Below are 16792 nucleotides of genomic sequence, written 5' to 3'. Positions count from 1 at the left end.
GCAGGGGTCATTTTGTAGAAAGGGAGGTGCCGGAGCTCATTAGCACAACTTATTTGCATAACTCATCTGCATCTGCCACACATCTCTGGAAGGTGTACTAAATTATATCAGCTCAGCATCTACCTGAAAATGCTTCTTGAATTAGAATTGTCCTACTAAAACCTGACTCCCTTCATACTTTTTCAATTACTTTCTCATATGTGGCCACAGTGGCACGAGGAAGATTTCCATCTGTCTGCTTTATATGTTTTACTTATTCTTCCATTTTTTTGTGGGGGTAGATATTAGAAAGTTTGTCAAATCTTAAGAGTTCAGCAACCCCAGAGGGTTTGAACAATGGAGCCCAGGAGGAAGTATTTTTTGCAGGGGGGAGGGAAGAAAGAGCACGATAAAATGTAGAGGTTCTGGAGCTCCGTTCTTGTGAGCTCCTGCTCAAAATGACGCCTGGGAAAAAGCAACTGTTCTTCCAGAACTTCCTTCCAAACCAGATTGGGATTCTGTTGCCTCCACAAAGGTAGTGTGGATTGGTGAAATCCTGCCCAGGAGTCATTCCAGCCATTAAAGAGGGGGCAGGGGTCTGACTCAGAAGTTAGCACCCCCTTAGAGCTAGCTGACCTACACTCCCAGGGAGGCCTGTCCCTCAAATTGAGACCTATTGCATTTATTAGTGATTTCAGATATTTTCCCTTTTGTCATTTTCCTTTTGCATCCATCTGAAACAGGAGTGCTTTGAATCATTACTGAGCATCCTTCACTGGAGCTGGACAACACTAGTGCTGGGAGTAGAAGAACTTCGCGGCTTGAAAGGTTTCCAATATACAGCCACGCTTTTGGACTTGGAAAGGCTGCGGTTTGTCGGAACTTGTTGCTTAAGGCTGCTGCGAGTCTACACGTGTGAGATATACCCAGTGTCAGGTAATAGGCTGAGCTCTAATATGAATGTTAGAAGAGTCCTGCTGGATCAGGACAATAGTGCATGTAGTTTAGCATCCAGGAGCCAGTTTGGTGCAGTGGTTAGGTGTGCAGACTCTTATCTGGGAGAACCGGGTTTGATTCCCCACTCCTCCACCTGCACCTGCTGGAATGGCCTTGGGTCAGCCATAGCTCTTGCAGGAGTTGTCCTTGAAAGGGCAGCTGCTGTGAGAGTCCTCTCAGCCCTGCCTACCTCACAAGGTGTCTGTTGTGGGGGAGGAAGGTAAAGGAGATTGTGAGCCGCTCTGAGACTTTGAGATTCAGAGTGGAGGGCAGGATATAAATCCAATATCTTTTTCTTCATCCTGTCTCACACAGTAGCAACAAGAGGGCATAGAGGCCTCCTCCTGATGTTGCCTTCTGGCTCTGGGATTCAGAGATTTAGTGCCCTTGAATGTGAAGGTTCCCCTCAGTTACCTTAGCTAGTAGCCATTGATAGACTTATCCTTTAGGAATCTACCTAATCCCCTTTTGAAGTTGTCTATTCCTGTGGCCCTCATTACATTCTCTGGCTGCAAATTCCACATTTTACTCACACTCTGTGTAAAGTAGTATTTCCTTTTGTCCATCCTGAACCTTCTGCCCATCAGCTTCATTGCATGCCCTCAAGTTCTAGTATTTTGGAAGAGGGAGAAAAGTCTTACTCTGTCAACTCTCTTATTTGAATGCATGAATTTATAAACCTCTCTCACAGTTGTCCCTTTTCTAAACTGAGAAGGCCCAGAGCCAGTTTGGTGTAGTGGTTAAGTGTGCAGACTCTTATCTCGGAGAACCGGATTTGATTCCCCACTCCTCCACTTGCAGCTGCTGGAATGGCCTTGGGTCAGCCATAGCCCTGGCAGAGGTTGTCCTTGAAAGGGCAGCTGCTGTGAGAGCCCTCTCCAGCCCCACCCACCTCACAGGGTGTCTGTTGTGGGGGAGGAAGGTAAAGGAGATTGTTTCATCATCTTGTTTGCCCTCCTCTGTACTTTTCCAGCTCTTGTCCTTTTGGAGATACTGTGACCCGAACTGTACACAGTATTCCAAATGAGGCCACACCATAGATCACTGTACTATTTCATTTGGGTGAAATTTGCATGCATCCTTTTGTGAAAGATGATTCAACGTGTTACGATAAATGCCAGCCTGTGCAAACCTAGTTAAATGTTCCTGGAGACTACATATTCTAAGTTTATTTTTCTTCCTGCGAACTGTAACCAAATCTTTGTTAGTCTTGTTAATGTTCTCCCATCTCTTTCCAGCTACAACCAAAGCTGTCGTCGAGGAAACTAGCAAGCTGGCGGACTGCATCGGGAAGACCAGGACTTTGCTCAGAAAAATCTTGTCCGAGGGAGTCGATCACTGTATGATAAAACTGGATAATGACCCCCAAGGGTATCTCACGCAGCCTTTGAGCCTTCTGGAAGCTGTTCTTCAGGAGTGTCATAACACTTTTACAGCCTGCTTCCACTCTTTCTATCCAACTCCAGCTCTGCAGTGGGCGTGCCTTTGTGATTTGCTAAATTGTTTAGATCAGGTACCAAAGAGTCCTTTGCATATTGAACAATGTTTCTTTTTCAGTTCGGAAGTGCTGCTTTTTGTCCTGCATATCAAACTGTTCGATATGTGGCAGTTTGGCTTGTGTTCCCCATTGAAAGGCCCTTGCAAATACACATATTTTCAGTGACTGATGCCACCAATAGTCACTGAAGTACTACGCTAAAGGCAGGGCCGGCCCTGCCGCTAGGTAAACTAGGCAGCTACTTAGGGTGCCAGCCTTCTGGGGTGCCAATTCTGGGGTGACTCAGTGATATTATCAGTGCAGGAGAGGATGCCAGAAATTAGCCTTGCCTAGGATGCCAGATGATCTAGGGCCAATCCCAAAAGCTTACCCTTCAAAAAGGTCTTATTTCCTGTTTTAAAACCTGCCATAACTCATTTTAGCTGAAAGCTGCTTGAGTAATACTCATTATAAGAAGAGAACTGGCAAGGAACTATGGAAGGAGGGACAAAGAAAAGAGACCAAGTCTTCTGCCCCCCCCCCCTTCCCCTGCATTCCGCCCCCTTCCCCTTTGTGTGGTCTCTAGCTCTCCATTTCTAGCTCCGTCACTTGTTAATGCTGCCACTCGCAGTCCTTGACTTGCCCTCCACTTTCAAACTCCTGAAGTTCAGCCAACCTAGACCACCATGCAGATAAGTGGAGGGTTTGTGCTTGGCTGTGCGGAAGCACACAGGAAGTCTCCAACATCCTCTGAGTCCAGGGTGGGTAAATTTGCTTAATGTAAGAGCCACATAGAATAAATATCAGATGTTTGAGAGCCACAAGACATGAATGTCAGATGGGGGACAGAGAGGTTGAAAGAAAGCAACTTTAGCTTTGAATGCATTCTCCAAGCTGCCAGCTGGCTTGGCTTAGAGAAGAGATTTAAAGAGACAAATGCCTTCTCCAAGCCAGCCGACGGGGCAGTGGGGGCTTCAAGAGCCACACAATATGTGTGAAAGAGCCCCATGTGGCTCCCGAGCCACAGTTTGGCTATCCCTGCTCTGAGTAAAAAAACCTTTCCCCTGCAGGGCCAAGTTCTAATGCCTGTCTGCAACATGCTATTGCCAGGGTGTTCCCTAGTAGTATAAAGGAAAGTGGGTGTGAGAGCAGCTCTTTAATGGGGGGCGGGGTTCTGACCCTCTGTAATTTTTCTGCAGAGGTAGCGAGTGAATCATTACCATCAGTAAAAACCATGCTGGTCTGCTTGTTACTTTATTTTTTTTTTTATCAGCATATGCTCATAGGCACTGAAAGTTCTCAATAGATGATATCGGTGTTCTTGGACATAGTGTGGATTTTCATGAAGTAGTGACAAATTGTCATAGTGCAACGTGACAATTTCCCATTTTTCCCATTCTTTTAGTATGTCATTTTGACAAGCCTCTCTTTGTTTTACTTGTTAGGATATCCAGGAAGCAAACTTTAAGACTTCCAGCAGCAGACTCCTCGCTGCTGTGATGTCAGCCCTGTGCCATACCTCTGTGAAACTGACCTCCATCTTCCCTATCGCTTATGATGGTGAGGTCTTACTGCGCTCCATGGTGAAACAGGTTAGCACGGAGAATGACTCTGCTCTGGCCCATCGCTTCCCTCTGCTGGTTGCACACATGGAGAAACTTAGTCAGGTGAGTATCAGTCTGAAGAAAAGCAAAAAACTTTTGCTGTGTAATAAATGATGTGGGACTGAATAAATATAGTGGAAATTGTATTCAAGGTAAACCTTTGGAATTAATGTCTTGATATCAGAGGCAGCATCCTTTTGAAACAAAAAATGGGTCTATGGAAAAATATCCAAGAGCTAGATTTTTAATGACATCTTCCCCGGCCTTAGAAAGGCAGTTTTCTTCCCTCTTTGGCTCTGAAGCACTGTGCAGATTAAGGGATTCAATCATATATTCCAATTCAGATGATACAATCCTTTCAGGATTCTCATTATTAATTGATTACTGTAGTGCTAAAGCTAAACCTGTGATCTTGTCTAGCTCTAGTTTCTCTGGCTGGTTGGATACAGATTGTTTAGCTTGGGAACAAGAACTGAGAGCACAATTTAAAGAGGCCTGTCACTCCAGAGACCCAACAAAAATTAAGGCCTACATTGCTTGTAAGACAGCCTACCCGGAGCTTATTACATCCAAAAAGAAAGTTTTCTTTCAGAATAAATGGGACCAACTTTACCACTCGATAAAATCTAATGATGATAAGGCTTTCTGGAGAATCATTTTGGGTAATCTAAAAAACAATTCTGTTATTGTCCCAAATATTTCTGCGCAAACATGGGTTGATTACTTCTCTAACATTTTTGCTGCTCCATGTTTATCCCTTCCTATCTTAGCAAACCCCACAGTTACTGATATGCCGGTCTGGCCTCCAGTAACTCTAGAAAAAATCAGTGATTTATTGAAGGATTTAAAAGCGGGTAAAGCACCAGGCCCTGATGGCCTTCCCGCTGAGGTATTCACAAAGTTTGCAGACTGGTGGCTCTTGCCCCTTGCAAAATTGTTCTCTTTCATTGATCTGCATGGCTCCATCCCAGACTCTTGGCTTGATTCTATAATTATCCCAATTTACAAAAAGGAGGGATTGGAGTTAGCAGAAAATTTCCGCCCCATTAGTTTATTATCTACAGTGGGCAAATGATATGCCAAACATTTAGAACTCCGATTAACTGACTGGATGCGCCTAGGCAACATCATAGGTCCTGAACAAATTGGCTTCTCCAAAGGCAAATCTGCTATGGACCATTGCTGCACTCTGGCCTTCCTTGCTGAAAAATATATGCATACCGGGACAAAAAAATTATACGCTGCCTTCATTGATTTGAAGGGCGCTTTTGATTCAATAGATAGAGCCCAACTATGGATTAAGCTAGGTTACCTGGGAATGGACCCTTGTCTGCTGTTTCTCTTGAGGAAACTTCATTCTAATACTTTTTGCCAAGTGAAATTTTCTTCTAGTGGTGACTTGACTAGCAAAATCCCAGTGTTAAAGGGGGTTAAACAAGGTTGCGTGCTGGCCCCGCATATTTAAAATTTATTTTTAACTGACCTGATACAGTTTTTGAACCCTATTAATGGTCATCCGCCTAAACTAGCAGGCCGAGCGGTCCCCTTATTACTTTATGCCGATGATACTACCATCCTCTCTTGCACAAGTGTGGGCCTGCAAAGGTATATGAGTGCCTTCTATGACTACTGTAATTGTAATTCACTCTATCAATTATGCCAAATCTAAAGTAGTTGTCTTTTCAAATTGCTGGTGCCCACAGAGATGGTTTATTGACAACTCAACAATTGAGCAAACAAAAGTTTTTAAATACTTGGTGATCACTTTTAATCACAAATTAAGCTGGGTTTCACATCATAACAACACCATCAACTTGGCTAAATGTTCGGCTGCTCAAATTAAACAGTTTTTCTTTGCAAGGGGCAACCAATTAGTTCCAGCAGCAATTAAGGTGTTCAAAGCTAAAACGCTAGCCCAAATTCTCTATGGTATCCCTATATGGATCTCAGCATTTACCGGGAAAGTGGAGGGCATTCAAGCCTCATTCTTTAGACAGATTCTTGGTATGCCAAAATGTGTGTCCTACTTTGCTCTCTGCTCTGAAGTGGGTCAGTCTTTGGTGGAGACAAAAGCCTGGATTGCAGTGTTTAAATTCTGGTTCAAAATTCACTTTAGACCAGATCCCATTATCTATCAGACTTAACCATTCCAAGTCATCGCAGGACATTTATGTTGGCTAGACTAAATGAGTTCCCCTCCAGAGTTTCACAAGGGAGATACCATCGAGTCCCTTTAGGCGACTGACTCTGTTCCTGTGGAGTGAATATTCCCGACTCAATTCAGCATATATTGCTTGATTGTTCCTTTTATCATAATCTCCGTAAAGATTTATTTTGCAAGCTTTCTTTCGCCCCAGATTTGTCTGTTCTGCCACCCTGTTATTATTTATTGAATGATACTGAGGGGGAGGTTAGCGAGGCTGTGGCAAAATTTTTGGCTGACATCCTTAAATTTAAATCTGACCATGTATGAATGCATCTGCAAGCTCGGTTTCATTTTGATTTTATCTCCAATGTTTAAATTTTTATATTCTGTGTATTTTTATTTGCAACTGTTATGCCATTAAAGGTTTGGTATGGTATGGGAATTAATGACATCTTTCCCTCTGCAGTTTTGGTTTCCCCCCCACCCCCATTAAACTTGAACAGTTGTGTTCCAGAAAGGAAGCTGCAGCTTGTAAACTGTGGCCTACTTTTTAATTCATTTTTTGCTTGTTTTGTGTATATGTACACCCTGTTTGAGGTAGATCCAAGTGGGCAGCCGTGTTGGTCTGAAGCAGCAGAACAAAGCAGGAGTCAACTGGTACCTTTAAGACCAACCAATTTTTATTCAGAATGTAAGCTTTCGTGTGCTCTCTAAGCACACTTCATCAGACGAGGGGATCAGGTATTGTGAGCTGAAATACAAACAGTTTGTTGATTAAAAGGGCGAACTAACTGATCATATGGTCATATAAAACAGTGTGGCTTGGCCATTTGGTCTGGATAGCCATAAAAGGTAATAAAATTCCCTGCCAAATGGTGTTTCTGCAAATCTAGGTGAATCACAAAAGGACATGTATATCACAGTTGTAGTGCACCCAATCTACTTATCAACATCAATCTATACATTATAAACATCATTCTAGTCTGCCATTAGAAAACATACAAGAATACATAAAATGAAAATGGGTTAAGTATATGTAATGAGATAAAAAACCAATATCCCTGTTCAGTCCTGTTTGAGGTAGTCAATGCGTGCGTGAATCAGATTTGATTTCCATTCTGACTTCATGCAAACAAGCATACCAATTCATTTTGCAGAGCGAGGAAAATATTTCAGGCATGACAAGCTTTCGAGAAGTTCTGGAGAAGATGCTGGTTATTGTGGTGTTACCGGTGCGAAACAGCCTCAGACGTGAAAATGAACTTTTTTCTGCACATTTGGTTTCTAATACCTGTGGACTACTTGCAAGTATTGTGAGCGAACTTACTGCTTCTGCAATGGGATCTGAGGTAAAGTGGTTTGTTCTGTGGTGGAGTGCCACATTAAGGCCAGGGGCAGGGAAACTGCGATCTGTATTAAGCCGTGAAGCTTAGTAGCTGAGCTTGTGTCACTGTTGCTGTGACCTCTCTCACATGGTGGTTGTAAAGATAAAACAGAAGAAGAGACTAGGAGGTGCTCAAGGAAAGAAGGAAGGCGCCACCTCGAGCACCTTGGAGAGGCAGCAGGATAAAACCTAGTGAGGTAATTCTAACCAGGGCTTTTTTGTAGAAAAAGTCCAGCAGGAACTCATTTGAATATTAGGCCACACCCCCTGATGGCACTTGATTCACACAGGGAATTTTCTGAAGGAGAAAGCCCAGCAGGAACTCATTTGCATATTAGGCCACACCCTCTGACTCCAAGCCAGCCAGAACTGTGTTCCTGCTCAACAAAAGGCCTGGTTCTACCCACTCTCTGAAGAGCCTTTCTTCAATTATTAAGGAATCTTCCTACAGCTTAAGTGGCTCAGTCGAAGAGCCACTTAAATGGGACAAAGCCTTCTTAGGCTGGAGGAGGCACGCTCTATTTTGATAGCCTCTTAATAGGTTTGGCTCTGCTTGTTTAGATTTTCTGTCTGTTTAAATGAACTGGGTCTCATTTGTAACCTGAGATGAGCATTTTGACTTGAAGGTTCTTCTGTACCTCAGAATGTAATCTGAGTGGAGATACTGGCTTCCTTCTCTCCGCCTCCTAAAGCCATCCACCTGCTTAATTGGTACCTGTGGCAGAAAGAGGGATATTTTTCTTCCCCCTCTCCAAGCAATTTGAACACTGCTACCCAGCCAGGCTCCCAGGAAAACTATATTTCCTGTTGTCTTGGGCACTTGAGATTATGATGATGATTTTCTATTTATTTCATTTGTAGTCAGTCTTAAAAAAAAAATGTAGCGCACCTTTCTCACTTGGACTCAAGGCTGATTACACAGAGTAAGTCAATACAGTCAACGAGTTAAGGGATTCAATGAACCATACAATAGGATTAGGGTCCTAGGAGAAATCAGGAATCCTAAAAACACAACTGAAGCAAAGCATCTGTCTTAAGATGAAGAAGAAGACGACATTGGATTTATATTCCGCCCGCCACTCAAGAGTCTCAGAGCTTCTCACAATTTCCTTATCTTCTTCCCCCACCTGTGAGGTGGGTGGGGCTGAAAGGACTCTCACAGCAGCTGCCCTTTCAAGGACAACCTCTGCCAGAGCTATGGCTGACCCAAGGCCATTCCAGCAGGTGCAAGGGGAGGAGTGGGGAATCAAATCCGGTTCACCCAGATAGGAGTCTGCACACTTAACCACTACACCAAACTGGCTCTCAAAGATGGCACATTAAATGGCACAAAAACTGCATAGTAGGATCCTAGTTTCAGTAAGCAGAATACAACAGAATAGTCCATGGTCCCTAATAATTTATCTGAGTAACTTCATGAATCATTTTGTCCAGTTCAACTCTATTGCTTATGTAGAAAACCTCCCTTGAATAGCTCATTTTTATATAGTTTTTGGAAAGCCAAGAGAGTGGGAGCCTTCCTGAACTCAGGCAGGCTGTTGCATAAGGTGGGGGCCACAGTGGAGAAGGCGCATGTACAGTTACTGGTTTTGCCCATTTGCAGGTTGGCACCTGCAGAAGGTCTTGATCAGTTGGGCGAAGCTGTTGTGGCAGTGGATAGGGAGAGCGGCAGTCTTACAGATACAACGGCTTGGAATTTGATAGCCAGTACCTTATATTGAGCTCAGTAACTAATGGGCAACCAGTGTAATGACTGCTGAATGAAGAAGACTGCCGATTTATACCCCGCACTTCTCTCTGAATCAGAAACTCAGAGTGGCTTACAATCTCCTAGTCTCTCCCCTGCCCTTTCAAGGACAATTCCTATGAGAGCTATGGCTGATCCAAGGCCTCTACACCAAACTGGCAGCTGCATATTCAGAAAGCCAGAGAGATGCCTTCCTGGTAGAAGAAGATGATGATATTGGATTTATACCCCACCCTATACTCTGAATCTCAGAGTCCCAGAGCAGTTTACAATCTTCTTTATCTTCTTCCCCCACAACAGACACCCTGTGAGGTGTGGGGGGGCTGAGAGAGCTCTCACAGCAGCATCCCTTTCAAGGACAACTCCTATGAGAGCTATGGCTGATCCAAGGCCACTACACCAAACTGGCAGCTGCATATCCAAAAAGCCGGAGATAGGCCTTCCTGGTAGAAGAAGATGATAATACTGGATTTATACCCCACCCTATACTCTGAATCTCAGAGTCCCAGAGTGTTCCCCCACAACAGACACCCTGTGAGGTGGGGGGGGGGCTGAGAGAGCTCTCCCAGAAGCTGCCATCTCAAGGACAACTTTGCAAGAGCTATGGCTGACCCAAGGCCATTCCAGCAGCTGCAAGTGGAGGAGTGGGGAATCAAACCCAGTTCTCCCAGATAAGGGTCTGTGAACTTAACCACTACACCAAACTGGCTGGTAGGCTTGTGGGGGCAGGGGATTGGAACCCTCCAGGGTATCTGAAGCTTGGAATTGGGTTTCAGTGCATGTGGTAGGGTGGGCAATTCTGATTTTTTAAAATTTATTCAGAAAATAGAATGATTTGCCCCTCCAAATCCCAAGTGTATAGGTTTAATGTCAGAAGTAATGCCCTAATTCAGAATAACACATGGCATTATTTCACGCATTGCATTCTGGCTCTGCCTATGCTTCTTTCCAGGCTGATGGGCTTAACTCCCTGCATTCTGTGAAGTCCAGCCCAAACCGCTTCACTAAAACGAGCCAAGGAAGAAGCTGGAATACCGGGAACGGGTCCCCTGATGCCATCTGCTTCTCTGTGGATAAACCTGGCGTCATCGTTGTGGGGTTCTCTGTCTATGGAGGAGGAGGAATCCACGAATATGAACTAGAAGTGCTCGTGGATGATGTATGTGTTGTGTATAAATAATTTCATAAATTGCTGCCCAGTAATAAATGTCCTCCATTACTGATGTGGTTCCAAAATTCCACATAAAACTCTTTGAGAGTATTTTAGTTCCTGCTTATTGCTTTGTTCTTTTGGAAATACTTTTTTTTTTAAGAGTCTTTTAGGTTTCCTAGTAATATTACTTGTGCCAGTAATTTAACAGCACTTTGTTCTCAAATGACATTGGAATTTTTGAACTGACTGCCTCATCCTAGGAAAAGAGGGGACAGGAGAAGCATACAATAGAGCAGCATACTTTATTGACAGAATTATTTCTTATTTTCTTTTGGTTGTTAGTATCCCTGTTGGTCAGTAGACCAGATGGAGAGAATTGCGATTGATTTCTTTGCTTACACTTGATTGCATGCACGTTATCAGTATATTAAACAGGGCAATCTGAATGTTAAAGGAACTGACTCTTGCTCCTTTGAATCCAGAGTGACCATACGGGAGATTCAACTCACTCTCATAGGTGGACGTCCTTGGAGTTGGTTAAAGGGACGTATACCACTGACGATTCTCTGAGCGATATTGCAGAAATCAAACTTGACAAAGTTGTGACCCTGAAGGTAGGTGACACTAGCTGTTATTTCTCTGGTGCATCTGAAAAGTACTTTTGCAGTGTGGGTTAACTGAGGACAGAAAATCCAGTTAGCTTACAGATTGACTGTGTAATGAGCTTACATTTTAAAAACCCTCTGTTACCCCATTTTTTAAAAATTTCAAATGATTTTAGATTTCTGGGCATAAAAGCAGAAACTGATAGACATAAATTTCGTGTGTTTTGCAAGTGTAAATATAGCAGTTTATAATAAACATTATGTAGTAGAGCATTGGATAGTATTGAATAAAAGTCATTTGAATAGGAATTGAAAACTAAGTGATAATTCTTAATGTTGCATTCTTTCCTGGCTGTTATTGTGAAGGAAAATGTGAAATACGCTGTCCGTTTGAGGAACTACGGAAGCCGCACAGCCAATGGAGATGGAGGAATGACCACTGTCCAGTGCCCAGATGGCGTGGCGTTTACTTTCAGTACATGTAGTCTGAGCAGCAATGGCACAAATCAGACACGGGGCCAGATTCCACAGATTCTCTACTACAGGTATGAATTGAATTGTTGGGTCCAATGTGTTTCATTTAAGAACTTCATTTGAGAAGATAAATTCATGCAGATTCAGTGCCAGCCCAAGGAAATGTGATCGCATTCATGGATCTGCTCTTTAAAATCAGGCTTTTCCTGATGTGCACTCTTGATTTACTTCCATGTACATTTCAAATGTTGAATCCCAGGCCAAACAATGGCAATGAAACTTAAAATTATTTGGATTTTATAGAGCTTGACACCCTTCAGTTTGGCAAATGGTTCATCTCCAATATTGTACATGGGCTGTATTCTCTAGTGCAGGGGTGTCAAACTCATTTGTTACAAGGGCCAGATCTGACATAAATGAGACCTTGTTGGGCCCAGCCATGTCGGGTTGAGCCAAACCATGTTGGGCTGGGCCATGTATGTACCTATTTAAGATTAGGTAGTAGAGGTATAAATTTTATAAAGAACAGAAACACAGATGTATTTTTTTAAAAAAAATTTAAAACATGCTTAAAATGTTAGCACTCATTGGTCTTAAAGATGCTTTCTTTGTATTTCTCCCATGGGAACCAGGGAACTGAGCAAAGGAAGCTCTGGCTCTTTCCTTCCTTCCCCAGGGGACTGGGGGGGGGGGAGCCTCAGCCAATGGAAGGCTTGGCTTGGCAGCTCTGCTGTGCAATTGAGAGAGCCTGGCAAAGCAAGCTGTTCCTCCCTCCTTCCTCCCAAAGGGAGAATCCTCAGCTAATGGAGAAGATAGAGACTTTGCTCTGTAGCTCTGTAGCTCCTGTGCGATTGAGCAAGCCTGGCAAAGCAAGCTGTGACACAGAAGGAAGCAAGAGATAGAGAGAAGGAAGCAGATGACAGCCAGTTGCTCTGGGGCCAGATAGGAGCCCTCCAGGGGCCTGACACCCCTGCTCTAGTGCTTTTCTGTTGTGCATTTTTGTCCCGCCCATCCTTCAGGGAGCTCAGGGTGGCATTCCATGAGAATAGGTTTGCATTGTATATTGAATTCCTCAGGGCTTGTAAAACAGAGCTTTTTCACCAGGCTTTCAGCTGAGGCAGCGGACGTCACTTGTTATCAGCCTCCCCCCTTCCATTCCACCTCAGTGCTGTAGGACCTGGACAATAAGCCGTGCCTGTGAGGCTGAATTTTGTCATTTTTAGTTTCCAGTGTTTAGTCTGTAATTTTAGATTTTATATATTTTAATTTGGTTTTAACTGTCGATTGTCTTTTTCCATGATGTAACCCACCCTGAGCCTGTTCTATGGGAAGGGTGGGCTATAAATCGAATAACATAAATCAATAAAATTTTATATTCATTGAATATTATCTTTTCCAATTTGAGGTAGCTAACAAAACGACAAAAGCTGGAGGACACACAAGGAATTGGAAACCTCCCAGTTTTCTTAGTGCTGTACAAACCTTCTGTAGCTGTTTATTTATTTATTCTGTAACTTATATCCCGCCCTTCCCACAGAGTGGCTCAGGGCGGCTTACAGCAAACAATAAAACAGGAGCAAAATTATTACATTTAAAAGTTGAGCATTAAAACCTAAAAACTATAAAATTTTAACATTAAACTACACAGTATAATTCACAGAAGTCTGGTAAGCCACATTTATCCAGTCAGGCGTAGGCTAACCGGAAGAGGGTTGTCTTACAGGCCCTGCGGAACTGACTAAGATCCCGCAGGGCCCTCACCTCTTCCGGCAGCTGGTTCCACCATGTTGGGGAACATGTTCTGATGTACCCAGGTTGTTCTCTCGATCCTGCCGTTGTCTTCATTGTAGGGAGGGTGGAACTGGTGGCTGGGGGGGGGGAATCAGCTTCTGTGCTACAACTGTTGCTTCACTGAGGTTTATTCCAATTTTAAAAGGCTTACATCATCCCCAAATAGGAACAGAATGTGGAGAAAGCTCAAGGCAGCCTGCTGCCTCCCACTCATTGTAGAATAAACAAGGAATTTACCATTGAAAATGGATTAGATAAGCATTGTGTAATTTCAGGCGTTCTGACAAAGATGTCTAAGCCTCAGCCAAGCACAGGGTTCAGGCCCAATATAAATATACTGAAGGGAGAAGGAAGGAAGAAGATGATGATACTGGATTTTTATCCTGCCCTATTATCTGAATCTCAGAGTCTCAGAGCGGTCACAATCTCCTTTACCTCCCCCCCCCCCCGGCAGACACCCTGTGAGGTAGGTGGGGCTGAGGGAGCTCTTGCAGCAGCTGCCCTTTCAAGGACAAGAGCTATGGCTGACCCAAGGCCATTCCAGCAGCTGCAAGTGGAGGAGTGGGGAATCAAACCCACTTCTCCCAGATAGGAGTTCACGCACTTAACCACTATACCCAACTGGCTCTCAAAGAAGAGGGAAGATATTCCCTCTGGAAGAAGAGGGATGATTTTCCCTCTGGACTACCCCAGGAGCACTCCCTTGTTCCCCTCAAGCCTGCAGCGCTGAGGAGGTGCAAGCTGAGCACTCACTGCTGGTGAGGCCAGAGGTCTGGCCGGGGGTGGGCACAATGCTGCCAGTGTAGCTTTCCTGCTCCCCTCCTTCCCCAAGTGGGGCACAGAGAACTACTCACTCACTAAACTTAGTTTTGTAGCTGTTACAGTTTGGGCAATTTTTAAAAGTCTTCCATGGTATGAAATCAATTTCAGTTACAAAGCAGATTGCTACCATTGCAAAAGCAGTGCTCTTCCAGAATCCACACTGAAATAATACAAGAGGAGACCTGCAAGAAATTTGCGAGGAAACCATTCCCCTATCCACCCAAGCTTTCTTCTCTGCTTTTGACTCCACCCCCCCCCCCCAATTGTTGTTTTGTTGCTTTGCTTGTTACAGAAGAGCAAAATGGAATTTGTGTTTTTCCCCCTTTTGCGCTGTCAGATGTTCTACTTTTCCTTGATGGAACAAACAGTATGAATCAGAAAACTACTTGATAATTTAGAAGTGAGTGGGCTGAGTTTGAAATTTGTAGCCTTAGCAAGTCCCCTTCCTACAGAGAAGAGAAAATAGAAAAACAGTGGCTATTAATAACAAACTCAAAAGTATTTTTTTTAAAAAAATGACGTGCTTCACAGTGCTTCTAAATTTGATTTGATGTTGTGTTTCTCTAGTTCACTTAGGAGCTTGCTGTGTATTAACCCTTCTGTTTTTTCCAGAAGCGAGTATGATGGTGATCTCCAATCACAGCTCTTAAGTAAAGCCAATGAAGAAGATAAAAATTGCAGCAGAGCACTTTCTGTCGTGGGGGCCGTGGTGCGAGCTGCTAAAGATCTTTTGCACAGGGCCCTTGCCGTAGATGGTAAGGATAAGGCACGAAACAGGCTGATGTGTTCCTCTCATCCAGGCTTCGTTTGAGATGGCGAGGTTCTGTATGGCAACTGTTTGCCTTAAGGACATTCTTTTGCCTTGCAAAACTATTACACACTTTTGAATATTTGCATACTGTTAAGGTGATGTGAAAAGCAATATTAGAAAGAAACGGTCAGAATTTTAAAAATCAATATATGATTTTTTTTTTTTTTACAAATATGAAATACTAGCATTAGTACCTGTCTGGATGCCCTTCTTTAACCACAAGACAAGAGGAGCAGGTCTTTATGTGTTCCCCATGCAATGTAACATTTTGAGTGTAACTTTATGACCTTCTCCAGGCAGTGAGGGTGGGGGTGTGCATGGACTTCAGACCTTCAGTGCATTGGGTGAGACACAGCATTCGAACAGCCCTTAATTTGGCACATAAAGGCAGTATTTGATTTTATTGATTTGAAAAGAATCATCGTTTTAAATGCCCGCTCCTGGACAGTGTTCCCTCTAAGCTGCAGGGTCTTGTGAGCAAAAATTCTACTTTGCGAGCTACTGGCATTAAAGCTGTGAGCTACTGGCATTAAAGCTGTGAGCTACTGCATAAATTATTGTGCTCTGGGGTCATCCTTCCTGAGCTAAGACAAAAATGTGTGAGCTGTAGGCTAAAAATCTGTGAGCTGGCTCACGCTAACTCAGCTTAAAGGGAACACTGCTCCTGGATGGCCTAGGGTAGCCTGACATTGGAAGCTAAGCAGGGTTGGTCCTGGTTAGTATATGGATGGGAGACTACCAAGGAAGTCCAGGGTTGCAACGCAGAGGCAGGCAATGGCAGACCACCTCTGAACGTCTCTTGCCTTGAAAACTTGGCGGAGTTGCCTAAAGTCCATTGGGACTTGATGGCACTTTCCATCACTGCCACCGTTGTTTTAAATATTGTTGTAGAAATAGCACAAAATGTAATCTGACTAAATTCACAGGATGCAATCTGGCCAGAGTTGAGTCCGTCTCCCCCCCCCCCCCAGTTTTCAAATTATTTTATTTAATAATAACAAGGAATACAAATAAAAATAAATAAATAAAACAATATTAATTAGATTAAGGCAAAATTACAAATAATAATGTTAAAAAACCGATAAGAATGCAATATGGTTCCAAGCAATAGCAATATAGAGCATAATCAATAAGGATAATGTGTTTCAGAAAAAAAAAATTCAGAGACCTATTTATACATATTACATCAGTAAGATATAATTTCCACATATTTCTTTGGTAGATAAAAATCCTTGTTGTCCTTAAACTGAATGTAGTTGAAAAAGGGAGACCATTTTTAATCAAAATCAGTCTTAAAATGGATTATCTGCTGTTAACAGTTGTGTGGCCAATTTATCTGAAATTAATTTTCACTTCTTTCCACATGGGAGTTAAGCACATGCTTAACCTAACCCACTGAGATGAATAGAACTTAGCAATGCATAACCTTAAAAATCATGACTTTTTGTTTACCAACACTGCTGCCGCAATATACCTTAGTTGTTTAGGTGGGTGGTTGTATATTATCTGTACATAGAAGAATATCTAAATCTTGTGATGTCTTCCTTTAGCCGAAGACATTCCGGAGCTGCTCAGCTCTTCCAGTCTCTTTTCTATGCTCCTTCCTCTTATAATAGCATATATAGGACCCGTGGCTGCAGCAATTCCCAAGGTAAGTCTTCAGAATTTCCGGAGGTTCAGTATTGTAAGACTTTGAGAAAAGAATCATGAGCACTTTACATTCGCACTGTCTTGGGGATCAGAGCATCTTAAACTTTGTTGTGGTTTTAGCTAGCGCTTTGTGGGATTACTGCACGGAGTTTG

The 16792-nt window shown here is 43.2% G+C and overlaps 1 protein-coding gene across 1 annotated transcript in view; it reads left to right on the top strand.

The window, feature by feature from the left end:
* The window catches only part of MYCBP2 (MYC binding protein 2), a 218300-nt gene that overhangs the window by 81493 nt on the left and 120015 nt on the right, over positions 1-16792 (top strand). Inside the window, exons 31-39 of the mRNA XM_060233596.1 lie at positions 723-915; positions 2214-2488; positions 3898-4119; positions 7360-7551; positions 10286-10492; positions 10969-11100; positions 11458-11636; positions 14791-14933; positions 16540-16640. Of these exons, the coding sequence (XP_060089579.1) occupies positions 723-915; positions 2214-2488; positions 3898-4119; positions 7360-7551; positions 10286-10492; positions 10969-11100; positions 11458-11636; positions 14791-14933; positions 16540-16640 (1644 nt within the window). The remainder of the gene's footprint in view (positions 1-722; positions 916-2213; positions 2489-3897; positions 4120-7359; positions 7552-10285; positions 10493-10968; positions 11101-11457; positions 11637-14790; positions 14934-16539; positions 16641-16792) is intronic.

This window comes from Heteronotia binoei, chromosome 3, assembly GCF_032191835.1.
Source record: "Heteronotia binoei isolate CCM8104 ecotype False Entrance Well chromosome 3, APGP_CSIRO_Hbin_v1, whole genome shotgun sequence".
NCBI classification, from domain to species: Eukaryota; Metazoa; Chordata; class Lepidosauria; order Squamata; family Gekkonidae; genus Heteronotia; species Heteronotia binoei.
The sequence above is the reverse complement of the archived record's forward strand: the minus strand, read 5'-3'. Positions and strand labels throughout refer to the sequence as shown.